Source organism: Schistocerca nitens, chromosome 4, assembly GCF_023898315.1.
Source record: "Schistocerca nitens isolate TAMUIC-IGC-003100 chromosome 4, iqSchNite1.1, whole genome shotgun sequence".
NCBI classification, from domain to species: Eukaryota; Metazoa; Arthropoda; class Insecta; order Orthoptera; family Acrididae; genus Schistocerca; species Schistocerca nitens.
The window spans coordinates 196,805,582-196,821,304 of record NC_064617.1 but is presented as its reverse complement, the minus strand read 5'-3'; the positions used below and the strand labels follow the sequence as shown (position 1 = coordinate 196,821,304).

Sequence of the window (15,723 nt, the reverse complement as noted above, 5' to 3'; positions counted from 1 at the left end):
AATGGGGCAGTTATCTACCAATGTAACTAGTACTTAAATAAGTGGTTGGCAGGGATCTGAGGCAACTGTGCTGTTTACCATTTCTAGCGGGTCATTACTGTGTGGTAACACTTGTATGTGGCAACAGATTGATATAACGCAAGGCTTATTTCATTACCGTTCAATTAAACGGTAATTTATCCCACATAATGTAAGTTTCTTTTATCATTATTTAATCACACTAGGATTAAGTGTGATTTTGCTCATATATTTTTACCTTGGTAACATAAAGACAGCTGTTCTTTACGTAAGTACAAGGTGCATCGTGTGTCTGCTTGTGTGGTGCGCCCATTCAAGGGTTAAGGTGACAAATGTGAGACCTGTGATGTCAAACCAATATTGTATGCACTGTCCATTGCAAATAAGAATTCTTCCTTTCAAAATTTCCAATTAATAGCTGATGGACCACCTAGTGAAAGGAAGTACTCTAAGTGGGATCTGTCCCAAAGTCCAAAAAGGCTTCTGCCAGAGAATGCTGCAGTCCAAAGGCAATGTGATGAAGCCCTTAGTAAAGAAGTCAACCAAATGTTTCAGTTTAACAGAATACTGTTCATGCTAATTTCATTTGAGGAAGAATTATTTAGTATACATTCAGAAAACAAGTACAATATTACGGTTAGTACATTCTTGAACATACCTGCTCTCTCATTGAATCCTGTTCAGTATCAGCACATCTGATTTTGGTAGCAAGTTTACTGAGTACAGCATTCTCTTTTAGTACTCCTTCATTCTGATTGTTACATCTCTCTGCTTTTTGTGCTGACAGCTTCAACCCACTTTCCTCAGATGACGATGAGAGGACTTGATGCTGATTATCCTGTTTTCCATTACCATTACGTACTCCTGAATGATTTAACATGTCCTTGTTTGATATGAGTTCCACAACCACAATCAGAGTTCCCAGAAACAGAGGACCGTCAACAGATTGCAGCTTTGAGAAAACTGGAATCTCATGCTTGTTTGATGCATCTGGCTTTAGAAGCTGTGTTAATGATAATTCACCTGTACCAATCAGCACTGGACTTTTCTGTTTCATGTGTCGCGAATACATAGTGAATGTCAGGTTTGACAACTTTATCCTTTCGAGTGTGTCACCACCACTTGTCTGAATACGGCAGCTAATGCTCTTATCAAATTCAACCACTGAAACAAACATAAATTGTTAAACACATTACTTCAGGTAATTCCTTTACATTTCACACAAATATCTTTGATACCTACCGTTATTTAGCTGCTTTCTCGAACAAAAACGATGAACTCTATTATTCCATGGCTTCTGTTGCTTGCCTTTGCATGGACATACCAGATTTACTGGTAGTTCAAACTCAGCAAAGAATGATGATCTTGGGAGAAACTTAGTTCCTAATACTTTGAGAACAGTGTCCTGCTGTAAGACGAATCGACACACATCGACACGCAGCCACCGGATATCATTCAGTGACTGTCTGTCATGCTGAAGTTGTGTATTATTAGCTGTTGTGTCACCTGTATTCATAGAAGTTACATTTTATTATTTCAAGCATTAAAAAGACTTTGTTTTTATTAGAAAAAAACTGAAATAATATCCTGTGTCTCCTCTTAGCTACAACCAAAAATGATTTCCAGTTTGCTTCATTTTCAGCTATCTGCCTGTGTTTCCAGGCATTCCTTTATCTTTATCATCCTTAACAGGGGAACATCTTTAGACAAATTGCAGTTGCGGCACATGGGTTGTTTACGACATAATGTTGATTTTTACCAGTAATGCTTCTAGGGAAAGTACATGGATATTTATGAATTATCTGATCTTCACCTAACTGCAAACAGATTGTAAGAACAGAGGTCATTTTGACACTGCAAAGTTAATGTCAGTTAAGTAGTTAGTTAGCTTCTTCTTCCATAGATCTTATTCATGATAGATGCTGTGATGTAGAATGTGACAAAAGAACAAACATAGAAAACACACAAATAAGGAGCTGCTAAAGACAAAAATCTTTAATCTACATTTGAAAACACTTCCACTACCTCTGCCAGATATTTTATTTCCAAGCGTAGTCTCTCAAAGAATTTTATGGTTGCTTATTCATTATTAGATTCATTAAAGGGCACTGCAGATTATTTTTCATTTTAGTTTTACTCTTGTTAACATACATGTTAGTCCCCAACTCATGATCATAAGTGAGTACATGTACTGCGAGGCTGCAGATAATGTTCCCAGCTGCTTAAAGAGTGATCTACAAGATGTAAATTTGTGAACCCCACATGCAATTCTAATAGCTTTCTTTTTCGTAATGAATACTTTTTGCTTAAGTGAGGATGCACCCCAAAATATAATACCATGAGACGTCAGTAAATGGAAATATGCAAAATATGTTAGCTTAGTGGTTTCTATGTCCCTAAGGTCAGCAATTATTCTTATGGCAAAAATAGCTGAATCTAAATATTTTAGCAGGTCCACTATAAAGGGCGATCACAAAGTAAGGCACAATAATTTTTTTCCTCCCCTGCTACTCCAGCTGCAACATTGAAATTTCACTTTGATATAGTCTGAAGTTTGCGCTACGCATGGTATTTTGTTTTCATGTACAGCTCTAGCGAGAGAAGCTTGAACTATGAAACAAAAATGGTGGGCATGTTACTGTCATAAATCTGTGAAGAGCAGTGATGTGTAGTTTGATATTTGTGGTCCAAAGAGCATAAAACAAGTGAAATTCACATAGACATGCGTGGCATGTATGGGAACGACTGTATTGAGTGTAACAATTTCTCTATGTGGAGTACATTCTTCCAAGAGGGCATCGTGGACCTTAGTGAATCGCCACACTCCGGGCGGCTGCTAAAAGCTGCAACCTCACAGAATGTTGGAGCCACTGAGGCAGCAATTATGAACAACTGGCATGTTCATCTGTGAACCTTATCACAGCAGGTCAACATTTCCTATGGTATGGATACAATACTGTTCATGAAAAGTTGAAATTTCGTACAGTAGGTGCTTTCTGGGTGCCTAAGAACCTGACAGGCAACCAAACGACCCAGCGAATGATGACAAACCTGGATCACTTAACCTGTTATACAGAAGAGCACCACTTTCTGAAAAAAATCATCACTGATGATGAGTCACCACAAGCCTGAAACCAAGTAGGCCTCTATGGAGTGGAAACATGCTGGTTCCCCAGTAGAAAAAAAATGCTATGAAAGTGCTTGTGGCAGTGTTCTGGGATATGCATGATGAGTTACTGGTGGATTTTGCTGAACACAGGACCCCTGTCAATGTTGCATCCTACATTAAAACTTTGGCTAAGTTGCGTTGTGCCCTTCTTGACAAATGCTGCAACACTAATGCTAACTGTGTCAAACTTCATGAATGTGCTCGCCCCCCCCCCCTCCCCCCCATGTTGCTGCTCCTGTTCCTTAGAAAATTGCCAAATTTGGGAGGGAGGAGATCCAGCATCCACGATACAGTCCGATTGGTTGGTTGGTTGGTTGGATTGGAGAAGGGACCAAACTACGTGGTCATCAGTCCCTCCGACCTTGGAATAACTAAAACCAATAAAACCTCACACTATGAGAGGGAACTACAATGGCCATCAAATTACAAATGATTGACAGAGAAGGAAGGAAGAAGGCAGAAGAAGAGAGGAGGGAAAGAAAGTGACAAATGACCAGGAGCATGAAGGAAGAAGCATAGGTAGAGACAAGATAGACACTCAAAATAAAACAGACCCCATAAAGAAAGGAGTGGACCACCAAGCCCAGTTGAAGCCAGTCCAATGGGGACAAAGGGGGGAGCAAGACGGCCTGCCACCCTGTCCACCCACCAATAAGGTTGAAGGTCTCACCCTTAAATAAGGCGATAAAAACCCCCATCACGAAGAAGCCATAAAATGAGATCAGCAGCTGAGGCACTGTCAGCCAACGCCCGGGGCAGCAAGTCAGGAAAGTTAAGCACCCATCGCAGGGAGATTAAGTTGGGACAGTCCAGTAAGAGGTGAACCATAGTCAACATCGAGCCACAATGACAGAGAGGGGGGGTCCTGAAGGCAGAGGTGATAACCATGAGTCAGTCAAGTATGGCCAATGCGGAGTCAGCACCCCTGTGTGTCAGCAAAGAACAGCAGAGGCCTTATGAGAGGACCGTAAGGAGGACCACCACATAGCTGTAGAATACTTTATCGCCCTGGGCTTGTTCAGCGAAGAAAGAGTGTGCCATTCTGCATTCCAAAGTCCCAAAACCTGACGTAATGCCGAGCCAAGGTCTATTTCCTGAATGCCAATAGCAAGAGATGACCTGTTCGTAGCCAATTAAGCCAGTCGATCGGCAAGTTCATTGCCAGGGATCCCAACATGGCCTGGGGTCCAAATGAAAACCACTGAGTACCCTCATTGATCAAGGAGTGAAAGGGAGTCCTGGATAACTAGGACCAACAGGTGGCGAGGGAAGCACTGGCCGATAGCTTGCAAACTGCTAAAGCAGTCACTACAGATAGTGAAGGACAGTCCTGAGCAGAAGCAGACATGGTCCAGTGCGTGCAAGATGGCTACCAATTCTACAGTAAAAAAAATACAGCCATCTGGCAAGGAACGAATTTCCGAGTGTCTTGCATTGGTGTAAGCATAACCAGTGTGACCAGCAACCATGGAGCCATCAGTATAAATTACTTCTGAATCCTGTAATGAACTGAGGAGACAGTAGAATTGGTGGTGAAGGGCCTCCGGAAGGGACAGAATCCTTTGAATTGATGGAGAGATCAAGACAGAGCTGTGGCTGAGAGACACACCATGGAGGGGTATGTGCGTGAGCGGAGAAAAGAGGCAGTAAAGGGAAGTGCCGGAGGCCAGAAAAGAGTGACTGAATGTAGGCAGCCGTGGTAAGCCCATATCATGGCCGCTGCCACAGGAGGTTGATCTCCGTGTCCGGATAAAGAAGACCATAATTAGGGTGCTTTGAGGTGCAGTGAATGCAGAGCACATAAGATATCAGCTGTTGTTGGTGCAAAACTCGCAGCGGTGGAACCCCCGACTCTGCGAGAAGGCTAATCATGGGGCTAGTCCAGAAGGCACCAGTCGTAAGCCGTACCCCACAATGGTGGATAGGTCTAGTATCTGCAATGTCGAAGGTGACACAGAACCATACACAGGACTCCCATAGTCTAAACGAAACTGGACCAGCACTTTGTACAATTGCAGTAGAATAGAGCGGTCTGCACCACAGGTGGTATTGCACAGACATCTAAGAACATTGAGGTACAATCAGCTGGCGAAGATGAGGGAGACATGTCAACCGGGCATCGAAGATCAGACCCAAGAAGCAATGGGTGTCCACTACCTCGAGGGATTGGCCATCGAGGAACAGGTCTGGATGAGGATGGACTGTACGGTGATGGCAGAAATGCATGACACACAACTTGGCCACCGAAAACTGAAAACCATGGGAGAGAGCCCAAGATTGCACCCAGTAGATTGCCCCCTGTAGACGGCATTCTGCAGTGCCCATGATGGAGGAAGCAACGTAGATACAAAAATCGTCAGCATACAAAGAGGGGGTCATTGTCGGCCCTGCAGCTACCACCACTCCATTAATGTCTACAAGAAAGAGAGGGACACTCAGCACAGAACCCTGTGGAACCCCATTTTCTTGCCGAAGGGAAGTGCTGTAGGAGGAATCAACTTGGACCCAGAAAGAGCGACAAGAAAGAAAGTTATAGATAAAAACGGGCAGAGCACCACGGAGGCCCCATTTGTGAAGGGTGGTGAGGATGTGGTGGCACCAGGTGGTGTCGTAGGCTTTAAGCAGGTCAAAGAAGACTGCAATGAGGTGTTGCCAATGAGCAAAAGCTGACCGGATAGCAGACTTCAGGTGGATCAAGTTATCGACCTTAGAGCGGCCACAGCAAAAACCAACTTGAGTCGATGACAAAAGGTCACAGGATTCAAGGATCCAAAACAGCCGTGAACTCCCCAGGCATTCAAGGAGCTTGCAGAGGGTGTTGGTAAGGCTAATTGGACAGTAGCTATCCAACTGAAGGGGTGGCTTCCCAGACGTCAACATCAAATTAACAATGCTTTCCTGCCACTGGGTAGGAAATAGCCCCACTCCACAGATGGTTGAAAAGGGTCAGTATACAATGGTGGCCAGCCACCTATAAGTGTTGGAGCATTTGGTTATGTATCCGATCCAGTTAAGGAGCCGTGTCGGGAGAAAGGGCAAGGGCACTGGCGAATTCCCACTTGCTAAATGGGGCATTATAAGGCTCCAAGCAGTGAGAAACAAAAGACAAAGGTAGTCGTTCTGAGCGCTCTTTCAGGAGGAGGAATGTGGGTGGATACCGAGTCAATGCAGAGGCCTGTGCAAAGTGTTGAGTGAAATGTTCTGCGGCAAAGTCCAGATGGGTAAGGACAACACCACGCACAGAAATTCCTGCAACGCCGGTGGGAGGAAGATGGCCAAAAATTCGCCTGAGTTTTGCCCAGGCTTGTGAAGAGGGGGTGTGCGGTCCTATGGCGGCCACATATCGTTCCCAGAAAATCTGTTTCTGAAATTTGATTACGTAACATGCCCAGGTGCGGAATCATTTAAAGACCAGAAGGAGAGCAGTAGAAGGGAGCCGCTTGAAGTGTTTACGAGCTTGGCGGCAGTCTTTTATGGCCGCAGCAATTTCCAGAGTTCACCAAGGGATCATCTTATGACGGGGGGAACCCGAGGAAGAAGGGATGGCTGAAACAGCTGCGGAAAGAATGGCAGCAGTCAAAGTCTGTGTAGACTCATCAATACAGTTGTGTGGTAGTACAGAGGGGATGGTAGCAGAGGAGAAGGTACCCCAATCAGCTTTAGAGAAGGCCCACCTGGGAGGCTGACAGCCAAGATACACTAGAGGAAGGTCAAAACAATTGGATAATGATCACTGTCACGTAAGTTATTGTGGACACCCCACTGAATGGAGGGAAGAAGACCGGGACTGCAGATGGAGAGGTCAATGGCAGAGAAAGTGCCGTGTGCCACACTAAAGTGTGTGGGAGTGCTGGGGTTTAGTAGGCACAGGTCAAGCCTTGCCAGAACAGCTTCAACTGTCCTGCCCAGGGCAGTAGTCGTGTGACTACCCCAAAGAGGGGCGTGGGCATTAAAGTCCCCTAGAAGCAGGAAGGGATAAGGAAGTTGTTGAAGAAGGGAGGTTAGGGCAAGTGGTGTGGACGGCCTGTCAAGCAGGAGGTAGAGATAACAGATTGTGATTGGAGCCGCCCAATGGACCCTGACAGCAATTGCTTCCAGAGTGGTATGGAGGCGAACCCATTTACTAACAATGTCCTTGCAGACCAAGGTGCAAACATCACCAAAAGCCCACAAGGGGCCAATTCAGTTCTGAAAGAAAGCGTAGAACCCGTGAAGGGTTGGTGAGTAAGAATTGAGAAAATGGGTCTCCTGGAGAGCAATGCAAGCAGCAGAGGAGGAGGAAAGAAGGGGCTGCAACTCTGGGAGGTGATGAAAATATCCATTACAATTCCACTGGAGGATTCTGAAGCTGGAATCCAAATGGGAAGCAAACGGATCGGAGCCGGTCACGCCGCCGAGTCACCATCTGTCACCAGTAAGGACAGGGTAATGCCGATATAGGTGGGGTCAGGCTCTGTTGGTTCATTGGCTTGAGGAGGGGAAGGCGGCACCTCAGGGGGTACCGGAGGGGCCTTGCCCTTGTTCTTGTGTTACTCCTGGCAATCTTGGCGCCCACGTGTCATGGATAACGCGGCCGATGTGGAGCTTCAGATCACCTTTCAGGTGGGTGCTGGGAAGAGCAGTCCCAGGAGGGAGCTCCAGCACCATCGGCTGCCAAAGAATGGGAGTGCTTCTCCGGCGGGGGAGGGGGGAGGGGAGCAGCACCCAAAGGGGTGGGTATGGGTACTGATGGGGAGGGGGAAGGGGAGTGGGAGAGGGAAGGTGAGGAGGAAGGTGGCGAATGGGGCGGGGCTGGGAAGAGGAGGGGATAGGAGGGGAATGGACATAACTGAAGCAAAAGAAGCAGTTATAGGCACGGGATGGAGCTGGTCATACTTTCGAGAAGCCTTGGTGTAGGTAAGTCGATCTAAGGTCTTGTTCTCTTGAATCCGTCATCCTTTTACATACTCCGGGCATGCTGGCAGTGTGGACGATGCTGCGCATTACAATTTATACACACTGGCGGGGGAGCACAGGCACTGCCCTCATGGAGAAGGCGCCCAAAGTCACCACAGAGGGGATCATGGGTGCAGCAGGAAGACGTGTCCAAACCGTAAGCATTTAAAACATCTCATCGGTGGTGGAAAGTAAGGTTTTACACCACACCTATACACCACCACCTTGACCTTCTCCGGGAGGGTATCCTCCACAAAGGCCAGGATAAAGGCGTGATTGTTTTTAGGGTCTCATTGTACACAGTGGATAAATCGAACTCCTCATCACTCTAGGTTTGCACGGATCTCCTTGTCAGTTTGGAAAAGAAAATCCTGATGGAAAAAGATGCCCTGTACCGAGTGCAAAGATTGGTGGGGTGCGACAGAGACTGGGATGTCACCGAGATGGTCACAAGCACGCAGGGCTTCAGATTGTCTTTATGAGCAAAGAACCGGACCGCATTTTACTCAAAGATTCCACTTCGCCATATTTATCTTCAATCGCCTCCACAAAAAACAAAGGCTTGGTTGTGGCAAAACTTTTGCCATCTGTCTTGGTACAAACCAGGTACCGAGGGAAAGGTTTCAACCCAAGCCGGCGAGCTTGACCCTCTTCCCAGGGGGTGGCCAGGGAGGAGAAGGTCGAAGGATCAGAAGTAGTGGTGTCATGTCTTCTATCACTCTTAGAGACGGCCACAGAATGGCCAGGATGTTGACGATTTTGTCGCTTCATGTGCAAGGCGTCTGCCCTAATAACACCCACTCCAACCAGGGGCTCGCCCCATGGGCACCACCCAGCCACAGCAAGGGCTGCCTGGCGTGGCAGCCACTGCTGGCAGTTTCGATGCCCCAAAGTGAGCGTCGACTCCTTGGCATACACAAGGCGTCAACAGCTCAGGTACTAGCAGTGTGATCCCTGTGTTGTCAGGGGGCTCAGCCAAGTGGGTACTTAACAGGCCCACCACACAGATTGGCTACTGTACTGGTGACCTAGCAGGAAGGGGGCCAGGGTGCAAGGGGAAAAGGGAGGGGAGGGGGAGAGGAGCCTGCACCATGGAAATTAGGTTGGGAGTTCATCCCCAAATGGCTCACACTGAATGGAAAACGTTGGAAATGGAGGTCAAACCCCAAGGGGGCCAAAAAGGGTATGGAAACAGCAAACTAAACAATAGCACATACCAAAAACAAAGCCAGGAGGATAGCCAGGTCGATATAAAGAAGTCCACCATGAGCGAAGGGAGGGTGCAGGAAGAAAGGAGCAAGGACAGGGAAGGAGGGGAACAGGGACAATAACGCAGTCTGGAAAAAGGAAGGTGACTGCAGTAGCTCGGGGCCCTGTGCGCGCCACACACGTACCCACAAAAGGGACTGTGGACCCCCGTGGGAGGGCCATACAATCCGAACCTTGTACAGTCAGACTTTTATCTGTTTTGGTCCCATGAAAAAATTCCTTGTCAGCCAATGCTTTGCAATAGATGCGGAAATGAAATCAGCAGTCTGGACATGGCTATATCCCAACCAAATGGACTTCTGCGAACAGGACATATTGAAACTGGTACCACAATGGGAGAAACGTGTCGAGAGTATTAGTGACTACGTAAAAAGTAGGCAAAAGATGTAAGTTCATTTGAGATTTTTTGTTTCATTACCTAATGAATTTTTTGGTAGTAAAATTACCATATGTTACTTTCCAATCTTTCCTCATACATTGTTATTCCAGCTTAAGTTTTCATCAATATGCACACCTACAAACTTACAATTTTCTACCCTGTTTATTATTTCATGCTTGTTTACTAGGTTAACAGGAGGTGGGATATTTGAACAGTACAAAACTGGAAGAGCTGTAGTTCCCTCTGCCACCCTCCAAGTTCAAAACTAATCCATTTGTGTAAAATCAGTCCGTAACATACCCCAAAATATAATTTTCTATTTTTTCTATTGATGTCTCTTCCTTCGTCTTAATAACAATGCTTATACCACCTGCAAACAGGACTAATGGCAGGTCATTATAGTTCAATTCTTTTATCTTGGCGGCTCGCGCATGCCCGTCCAGACGCGGGAGATTGCTGTGTTGCCAGTTGCACACAACGCACGCGTCAAGAGAAGCAGCGCCATGGTATAGCATAGTGCGCAAGCTTAGGTTTAGGGGGGAGCGCGCAGTTCATGAAGTAAAGCCACCAAGGCCGCATTCCGCACTGTGTGCGATTTTGTCACTGCACTGCTCGCCTGTGCAGACACATGGTGTTCCGACTGCTTTGACAGTCTTATCATTCGATTCCACAAAAACTTTTGGGCCAAATAGTTTTTGTGAAATCGAATGATAAGTGTGTCAAAGCAGTGGGAACACTATGTGTCTGCACAGGCGAGCAGTGCAATGATGACAAAATCGCGCACAGCGCGGAATGCGGGGAGCACGTGTCTGCAGCAGCGAAAGGGTTAATGAAGAGACAAAGCACTAGAAATTTCAAGAAACTGCATTCAAACGAATAAAATTTGTGAAGTAAGACACTTCAATATTGTTTTTAAATAAAGAAAATATTATGCACTGCACAAGGTTTGAACTCATAACCTTTCGCTTTGTAGCCCAACACCTTAACCGTTACGCTAACGTTGTTCGTCAGGCTGTAATACTCCATGCGGACTCTAACACGTCACGCAAAATACTGACAAACACTGTTGGTATGACTATGAATTACTCATGCTTCGTCGAAGTACAATAGGAAATAAACAATTACCACTGTTCTTTATTGCGAAAAAGCGGTTCGTGAGATTGATACAAACACCTTTCCTTGCTATCGCCTGAGTTAGGAGTCTTATTGCTTGTTTGGTTTAAGTAATTAATAGAATATGAAGCAACTGGTATAAAGAATGCTTTTTCCAAACTTCCTATAAAAGAAAGTCTGCTATCAAGACATTGCTTTTGTTCTATTACTTTATTTATGACTGAACGTTTCTACAACTGGAGACACTCGTCCGTGCTCTGCACTGCAGTCGAAATCTGGCAACGCCATTCTCTGTTCATTGACTGTTTTGTGACGTCAGATGCGCAGAACGAACCTAAACTCAGCCGCCAACATAAATGACGCGCACTTTAACATAAATCAAGAACAATGTTCGGCCAATGATGGCAGGTCATTAACATAAATCAAGAGCAATGTTCAGGCAATGATAGGACATGGAGGTCACATTGTAATTCCTTTCCATGTAAATTATCTACCTAGATCTTTGTATTCTTGGGCAGCCTACAATCATTTTTTAAATTGTGTTTCTTTAATACAAACTAAATCAGGCATATCCTGAAGTAAGTATTCCTTAAAATCTTAATTCCTCTAATAGAGTATTATAACTGACACAAACAAATAACTTCAATAAGCCACAAAGATTCAAACTGGTAATATTTAATCATGATAAGATTTTATGTGCCAATAAATGTGTAAATAAATGACTCAGTAGACTGTCCCTTTGAAATTCAAAGTTTGACTGGTTAAGTATCCCTTTACTACACTGTTGGGAGACAAACATTGAGTTTTATTTCTTACATAGCGTAATCATCCTTCAATCTCCTGAAGACCAATGTGAGAATTCCATTGGAGATAGTTTGCCACCACTCTAGACCATCCACTAGAACACGAATATATGCCCATTACATATGTAATCCTGTTGTAACAAAAGTCAACATATCGTACTCACTTGAAATCAACTTACATTTAATGTTTTCAGAAGGGGCACTTGACTGACTATCCTGTTGCTCACTACGGGATATTCCATCAAATGGGATCACTTCTTTTTCTCTGACCTGTAAAACCATACAGCAGTTAAATGTATCTGTTTGAATTCCTATCAAAATAGTACCTTAACATGCATAATCATTCTTGTATTAAATTACATTCATAGAATACAAGCTGCTAGAAATAGACACACATTAGAGGACTTCACAAACAAATGTAAAGCTGAGCAATACATAAGCCACAGGCAGGCAGTTTTAATAGAAAAATAACCTAATAGATTAATTTGATATTAAAAACAAGACAGCCAATGTTATTTTCCTATTTCAATAACTTAACAGATGAGTGAAAAGTTATGTTGAAATTACTACGTTCTTAATACGCATCACTAGGAAACTTACATGTTTTATTTTGACAAAACTGTCATCCATTTTGTCTGTATTTTCCATTAATTTAAGTCGATCAGGCATTGGTGCCGCCAGACCCCGCAAAGCCTCGTGATTGTCTTTACTTTCTGAACCAATCTTTTTACCTGCAGTGAGACAGGATTATAATTATCAATGAATGTTATACACAAATCACTTACAAGGTACAAGATATCACTTGTTTTAATAATTAGATACAAACCAAAATCAATTTTCAATTAATTTTCAAAACTTTTTTCTTATTTATGTACAACACAATTTGAGGCAATATTAAATTAATTTTATTATTATAAAATTAAGTTTTTACAAAGCATTATCTACATCAACAGCCATTGTCCATAAGCCACCATACAGTGTATGGTGGGGAGTGCCTTGTAGCACTGTTAGTTATTTTCTTTACCATTCCACTCACAAATGGAGCAAGGGAAAAGTGATAGTGTATATGCTTCTATACAAGACCTGATTCTCTTGTGTTATCTATGCAGTTATGTGAGATTTATGTTGGTGGCAGCGGGATGTTTCTGTCAGTCAACAGTTACACTTTATTTATAGTAACTAAATTTTAATCAACCGTATATCAGTGGTGCAACTCTTGAATATTCAAATGTAAAGGAGTACAACAGTCAGTCGCAGAGTCCGTAATTTTTTGCAGATCTGGATTTCGACTATAACACAGTCATCACTGGTGCTAAACTAAAAATTGAAAGAATCAAAACAGGTACAAAATGCTGTTTCATGAAAATAGCATCTTCCCCCTAGAGACTCCCATATGAATTGACAGAACATTTTCTAATACTTGCTCATTGATCCAGTTCAATGGCAAAAAATTGCTACATTCAGCTTAGATGAATTTACCACCTCAGATACTGTAAATCTAATACATGTGTGTCTGAGCTGTGTTCATACGCACAATCGTGTGTGTGTGTGTGTGTGTGTGTGTGTGTCATCTATTTTTGACAAAGGCCTTACTTGCTGAAAGCTTTATGTGGAACAGCCTTTTTGTTGTGCCTATCTGCAACTCAGCATCTCCACTATATGGTGATTAGCAACTTTCCATTTCATAATATTGCTAAAATATTTTAACCTAGATTAGAATGAGAGTCTACGTTTTGAGATTATATTACATCCAGGACAACACCATTACAACTCTATTCAATGTGCAGCCTATTTCATTCTGACTTCAAATAAACTAAACAGACTATAACAGACGGGAGTAGGGTGAAGTGGGGTAAGTGTAACCATGGGGTTAGTGTAACCACGGCTTATAGTGCCTTGAAGAATCTGTATTTTTACCTCTGACCTATCACACATGTTAATTTACTCCTTTCCTTGTTATATTTAACCATAAGTTGTCAAATCTGACATAAATTGGTAATTAATTTTTGGACTTGAATTGATGTCTACATTTTCACTCTGCGAGAGAGTGACATGCTAAGAATTTGGTGGTCTGTCATTTTTGCAGTTTTAAAGATAACTGCACAATTTTTTGGTTACAAACTAACTTTTGCATGATAATTTCAAATATGAGATTCATTTTACTCTACTGATAAAGCTCTTGATATGCCAGGCATGGTTACACTTACCCCAACTTTTTCCCATGTGGGGCAAGCGTAACCAATCGGCTGGGGCAAGTGTAACCAGGAGGGTTACACTTGCCCCAAACAAACTTACCGAAACATATTTATTTATTTAAGCTGTAACCCTGTTTTTGCCATCACACTAGATCAACTAAACTGGCCTTCCTGTGTGTGAAATCTACTTGGGACCAAAAGTTAACTCATCACCAGAGACATCAAAAATGGCTCTGAGCACTATGGGACTTAACAGCTATGGTCATCAGTCCCCTAGAACTTAGAACTACTTAAACCTAACTAACCTAAGGACATCACACAACACCCAGCCATCACGAGGCAGAGAAAATCCCTGACCCCGCTGGGAATCGAACCCGGGCGTGGGAAGCGAGAACGCTACCGCACGACCACGAGATGCGGGCCACAAGATGCGGGCACCAGAGACATCATCAAGGGCTAAAAATTAGCAAACGTGACTTTTCCAATTTCCTCACTGCTGTATGGAATGAAACACCACCTGAATTGTTGAAAAGTGGAATTGTTGAAAAGTGGTTTTCAAAAAGCAGGAATATTCCCTTACAGTAGAGAAGTAATTGATAAAACTAAATATGATCCGGAGGCATATAAAAGATATGTAGCTCATACCAAATCTTTGGCAGAAACAAATCCATTGCCAGCTCACGATAATGCAGCCATAGACTGTGTGGAAGCTACATCTCTAACAGAAAGTACTCAGATTTTGCTGAACAACCTCCAGAATTTTATAGGCCTACATCTACTGAGCCCTGTAGTTCTCCCAGTACCAGAGTTCTTTCTCAACCATTCCCAAGCTAACCAATGTTTCATTATGTTCTGGAACTTCTGATTCGTCATTTGAAAGGTTATTATTGGAAACAGTCCAACAGTGTAGTCCCACAGGTAAAACAAAGAAGAAAAGGAGTGCACCAGGAGCTGAAGTTATCACTTTTCACGATGCCATCTATAAAGAAAAAGATTTTAAAGGAAACAAGAATAATAAGGAGAAAGCAAAACAAAAAAGCATTATCGGCATAAAAAGGGCTTGGTAATGAAAAGTAAATCTTCCAAACAAAGTGCTGTTACTTTATCTGAAATGGCATCTCAGAATGTTGTGGAAAAAAAAATCCCTGATTGCTCACGGGGGTAACAAGAAAAAAAGACTGGAAGTTCAATCAACAAGTGAAGAAAGTGAAACTGAAGGAGGCCTATCTTTAATATGTAGTGATGAAGATGATAACAATGGATGATCTCAGGAAAGAAATGATAAGCTGTGAAGAAGAAGAAGAAAAAGAAAGAGGCAAACTTTTTTGAAGCCAAAGATAAAATTACAGTTGGAAAGTATGTTCTGGTAGCTTTTGCAACAAAATGTAAGAAAGTTCATTTTATTGGCCAAGTTACCAAAATTATTGATTTAGGAGATCCAGAAGTGATTTTCTTCAGATGCAAAAATAAGACAAAGCATGGCACCACATTCTATTGGCCTGATAGAAGAGATGAGATACAAGTTCCCTCCTCTGATGTCATTTCAGTGCTGCCTGGGCCTACTTTGGGTCACAAGGGAGACCTGACATTTGGTGTTACATTTGATTCATACAACATTCAGTGACTAAATAATAGTTAGGGCCTAAGTGTGAATATAATAAGTTGAATTAGGGCAGTTTAGCATTAAACACAAATTGCCAACAACTTTAGTTCAATTACCGTGAAAAATAATAGAAAGTGACTTATAAAGTGATCTTTTCTTTTCTCTTGAGACTAGATATTTTATGGTTTTTGTTAAATTGCCTAGTAAAGAAAAAAATATTACTTTTGTAGAATTTAAAC

The 15,723-nt window shown here is 43.0% G+C and overlaps 1 protein-coding gene across 1 annotated transcript in view; it reads right to left on the bottom strand.

Annotated features, from left to right (window-relative positions):
• The window catches only part of LOC126251661 (C2 domain-containing protein 3-like), a 71,878-nt gene that overhangs the window by 37,964 nt on the left and 18,191 nt on the right, over positions 1 to 15,723 (bottom strand). Inside the window, exons 3-6 of the mRNA XM_049952232.1 lie at positions 12,287 to 12,417; positions 11,866 to 11,956; positions 1,261 to 1,524; positions 677 to 1,182 (exon numbers count right to left, since the gene is read on the bottom strand). Coding sequence (XP_049808189.1) covers positions 677 to 1,182; positions 1,261 to 1,524; positions 11,866 to 11,956; positions 12,287 to 12,417 — 992 coding nt within the window. The remainder of the gene's footprint in view (positions 1 to 676; positions 1,183 to 1,260; positions 1,525 to 11,865; positions 11,957 to 12,286; positions 12,418 to 15,723) is intronic.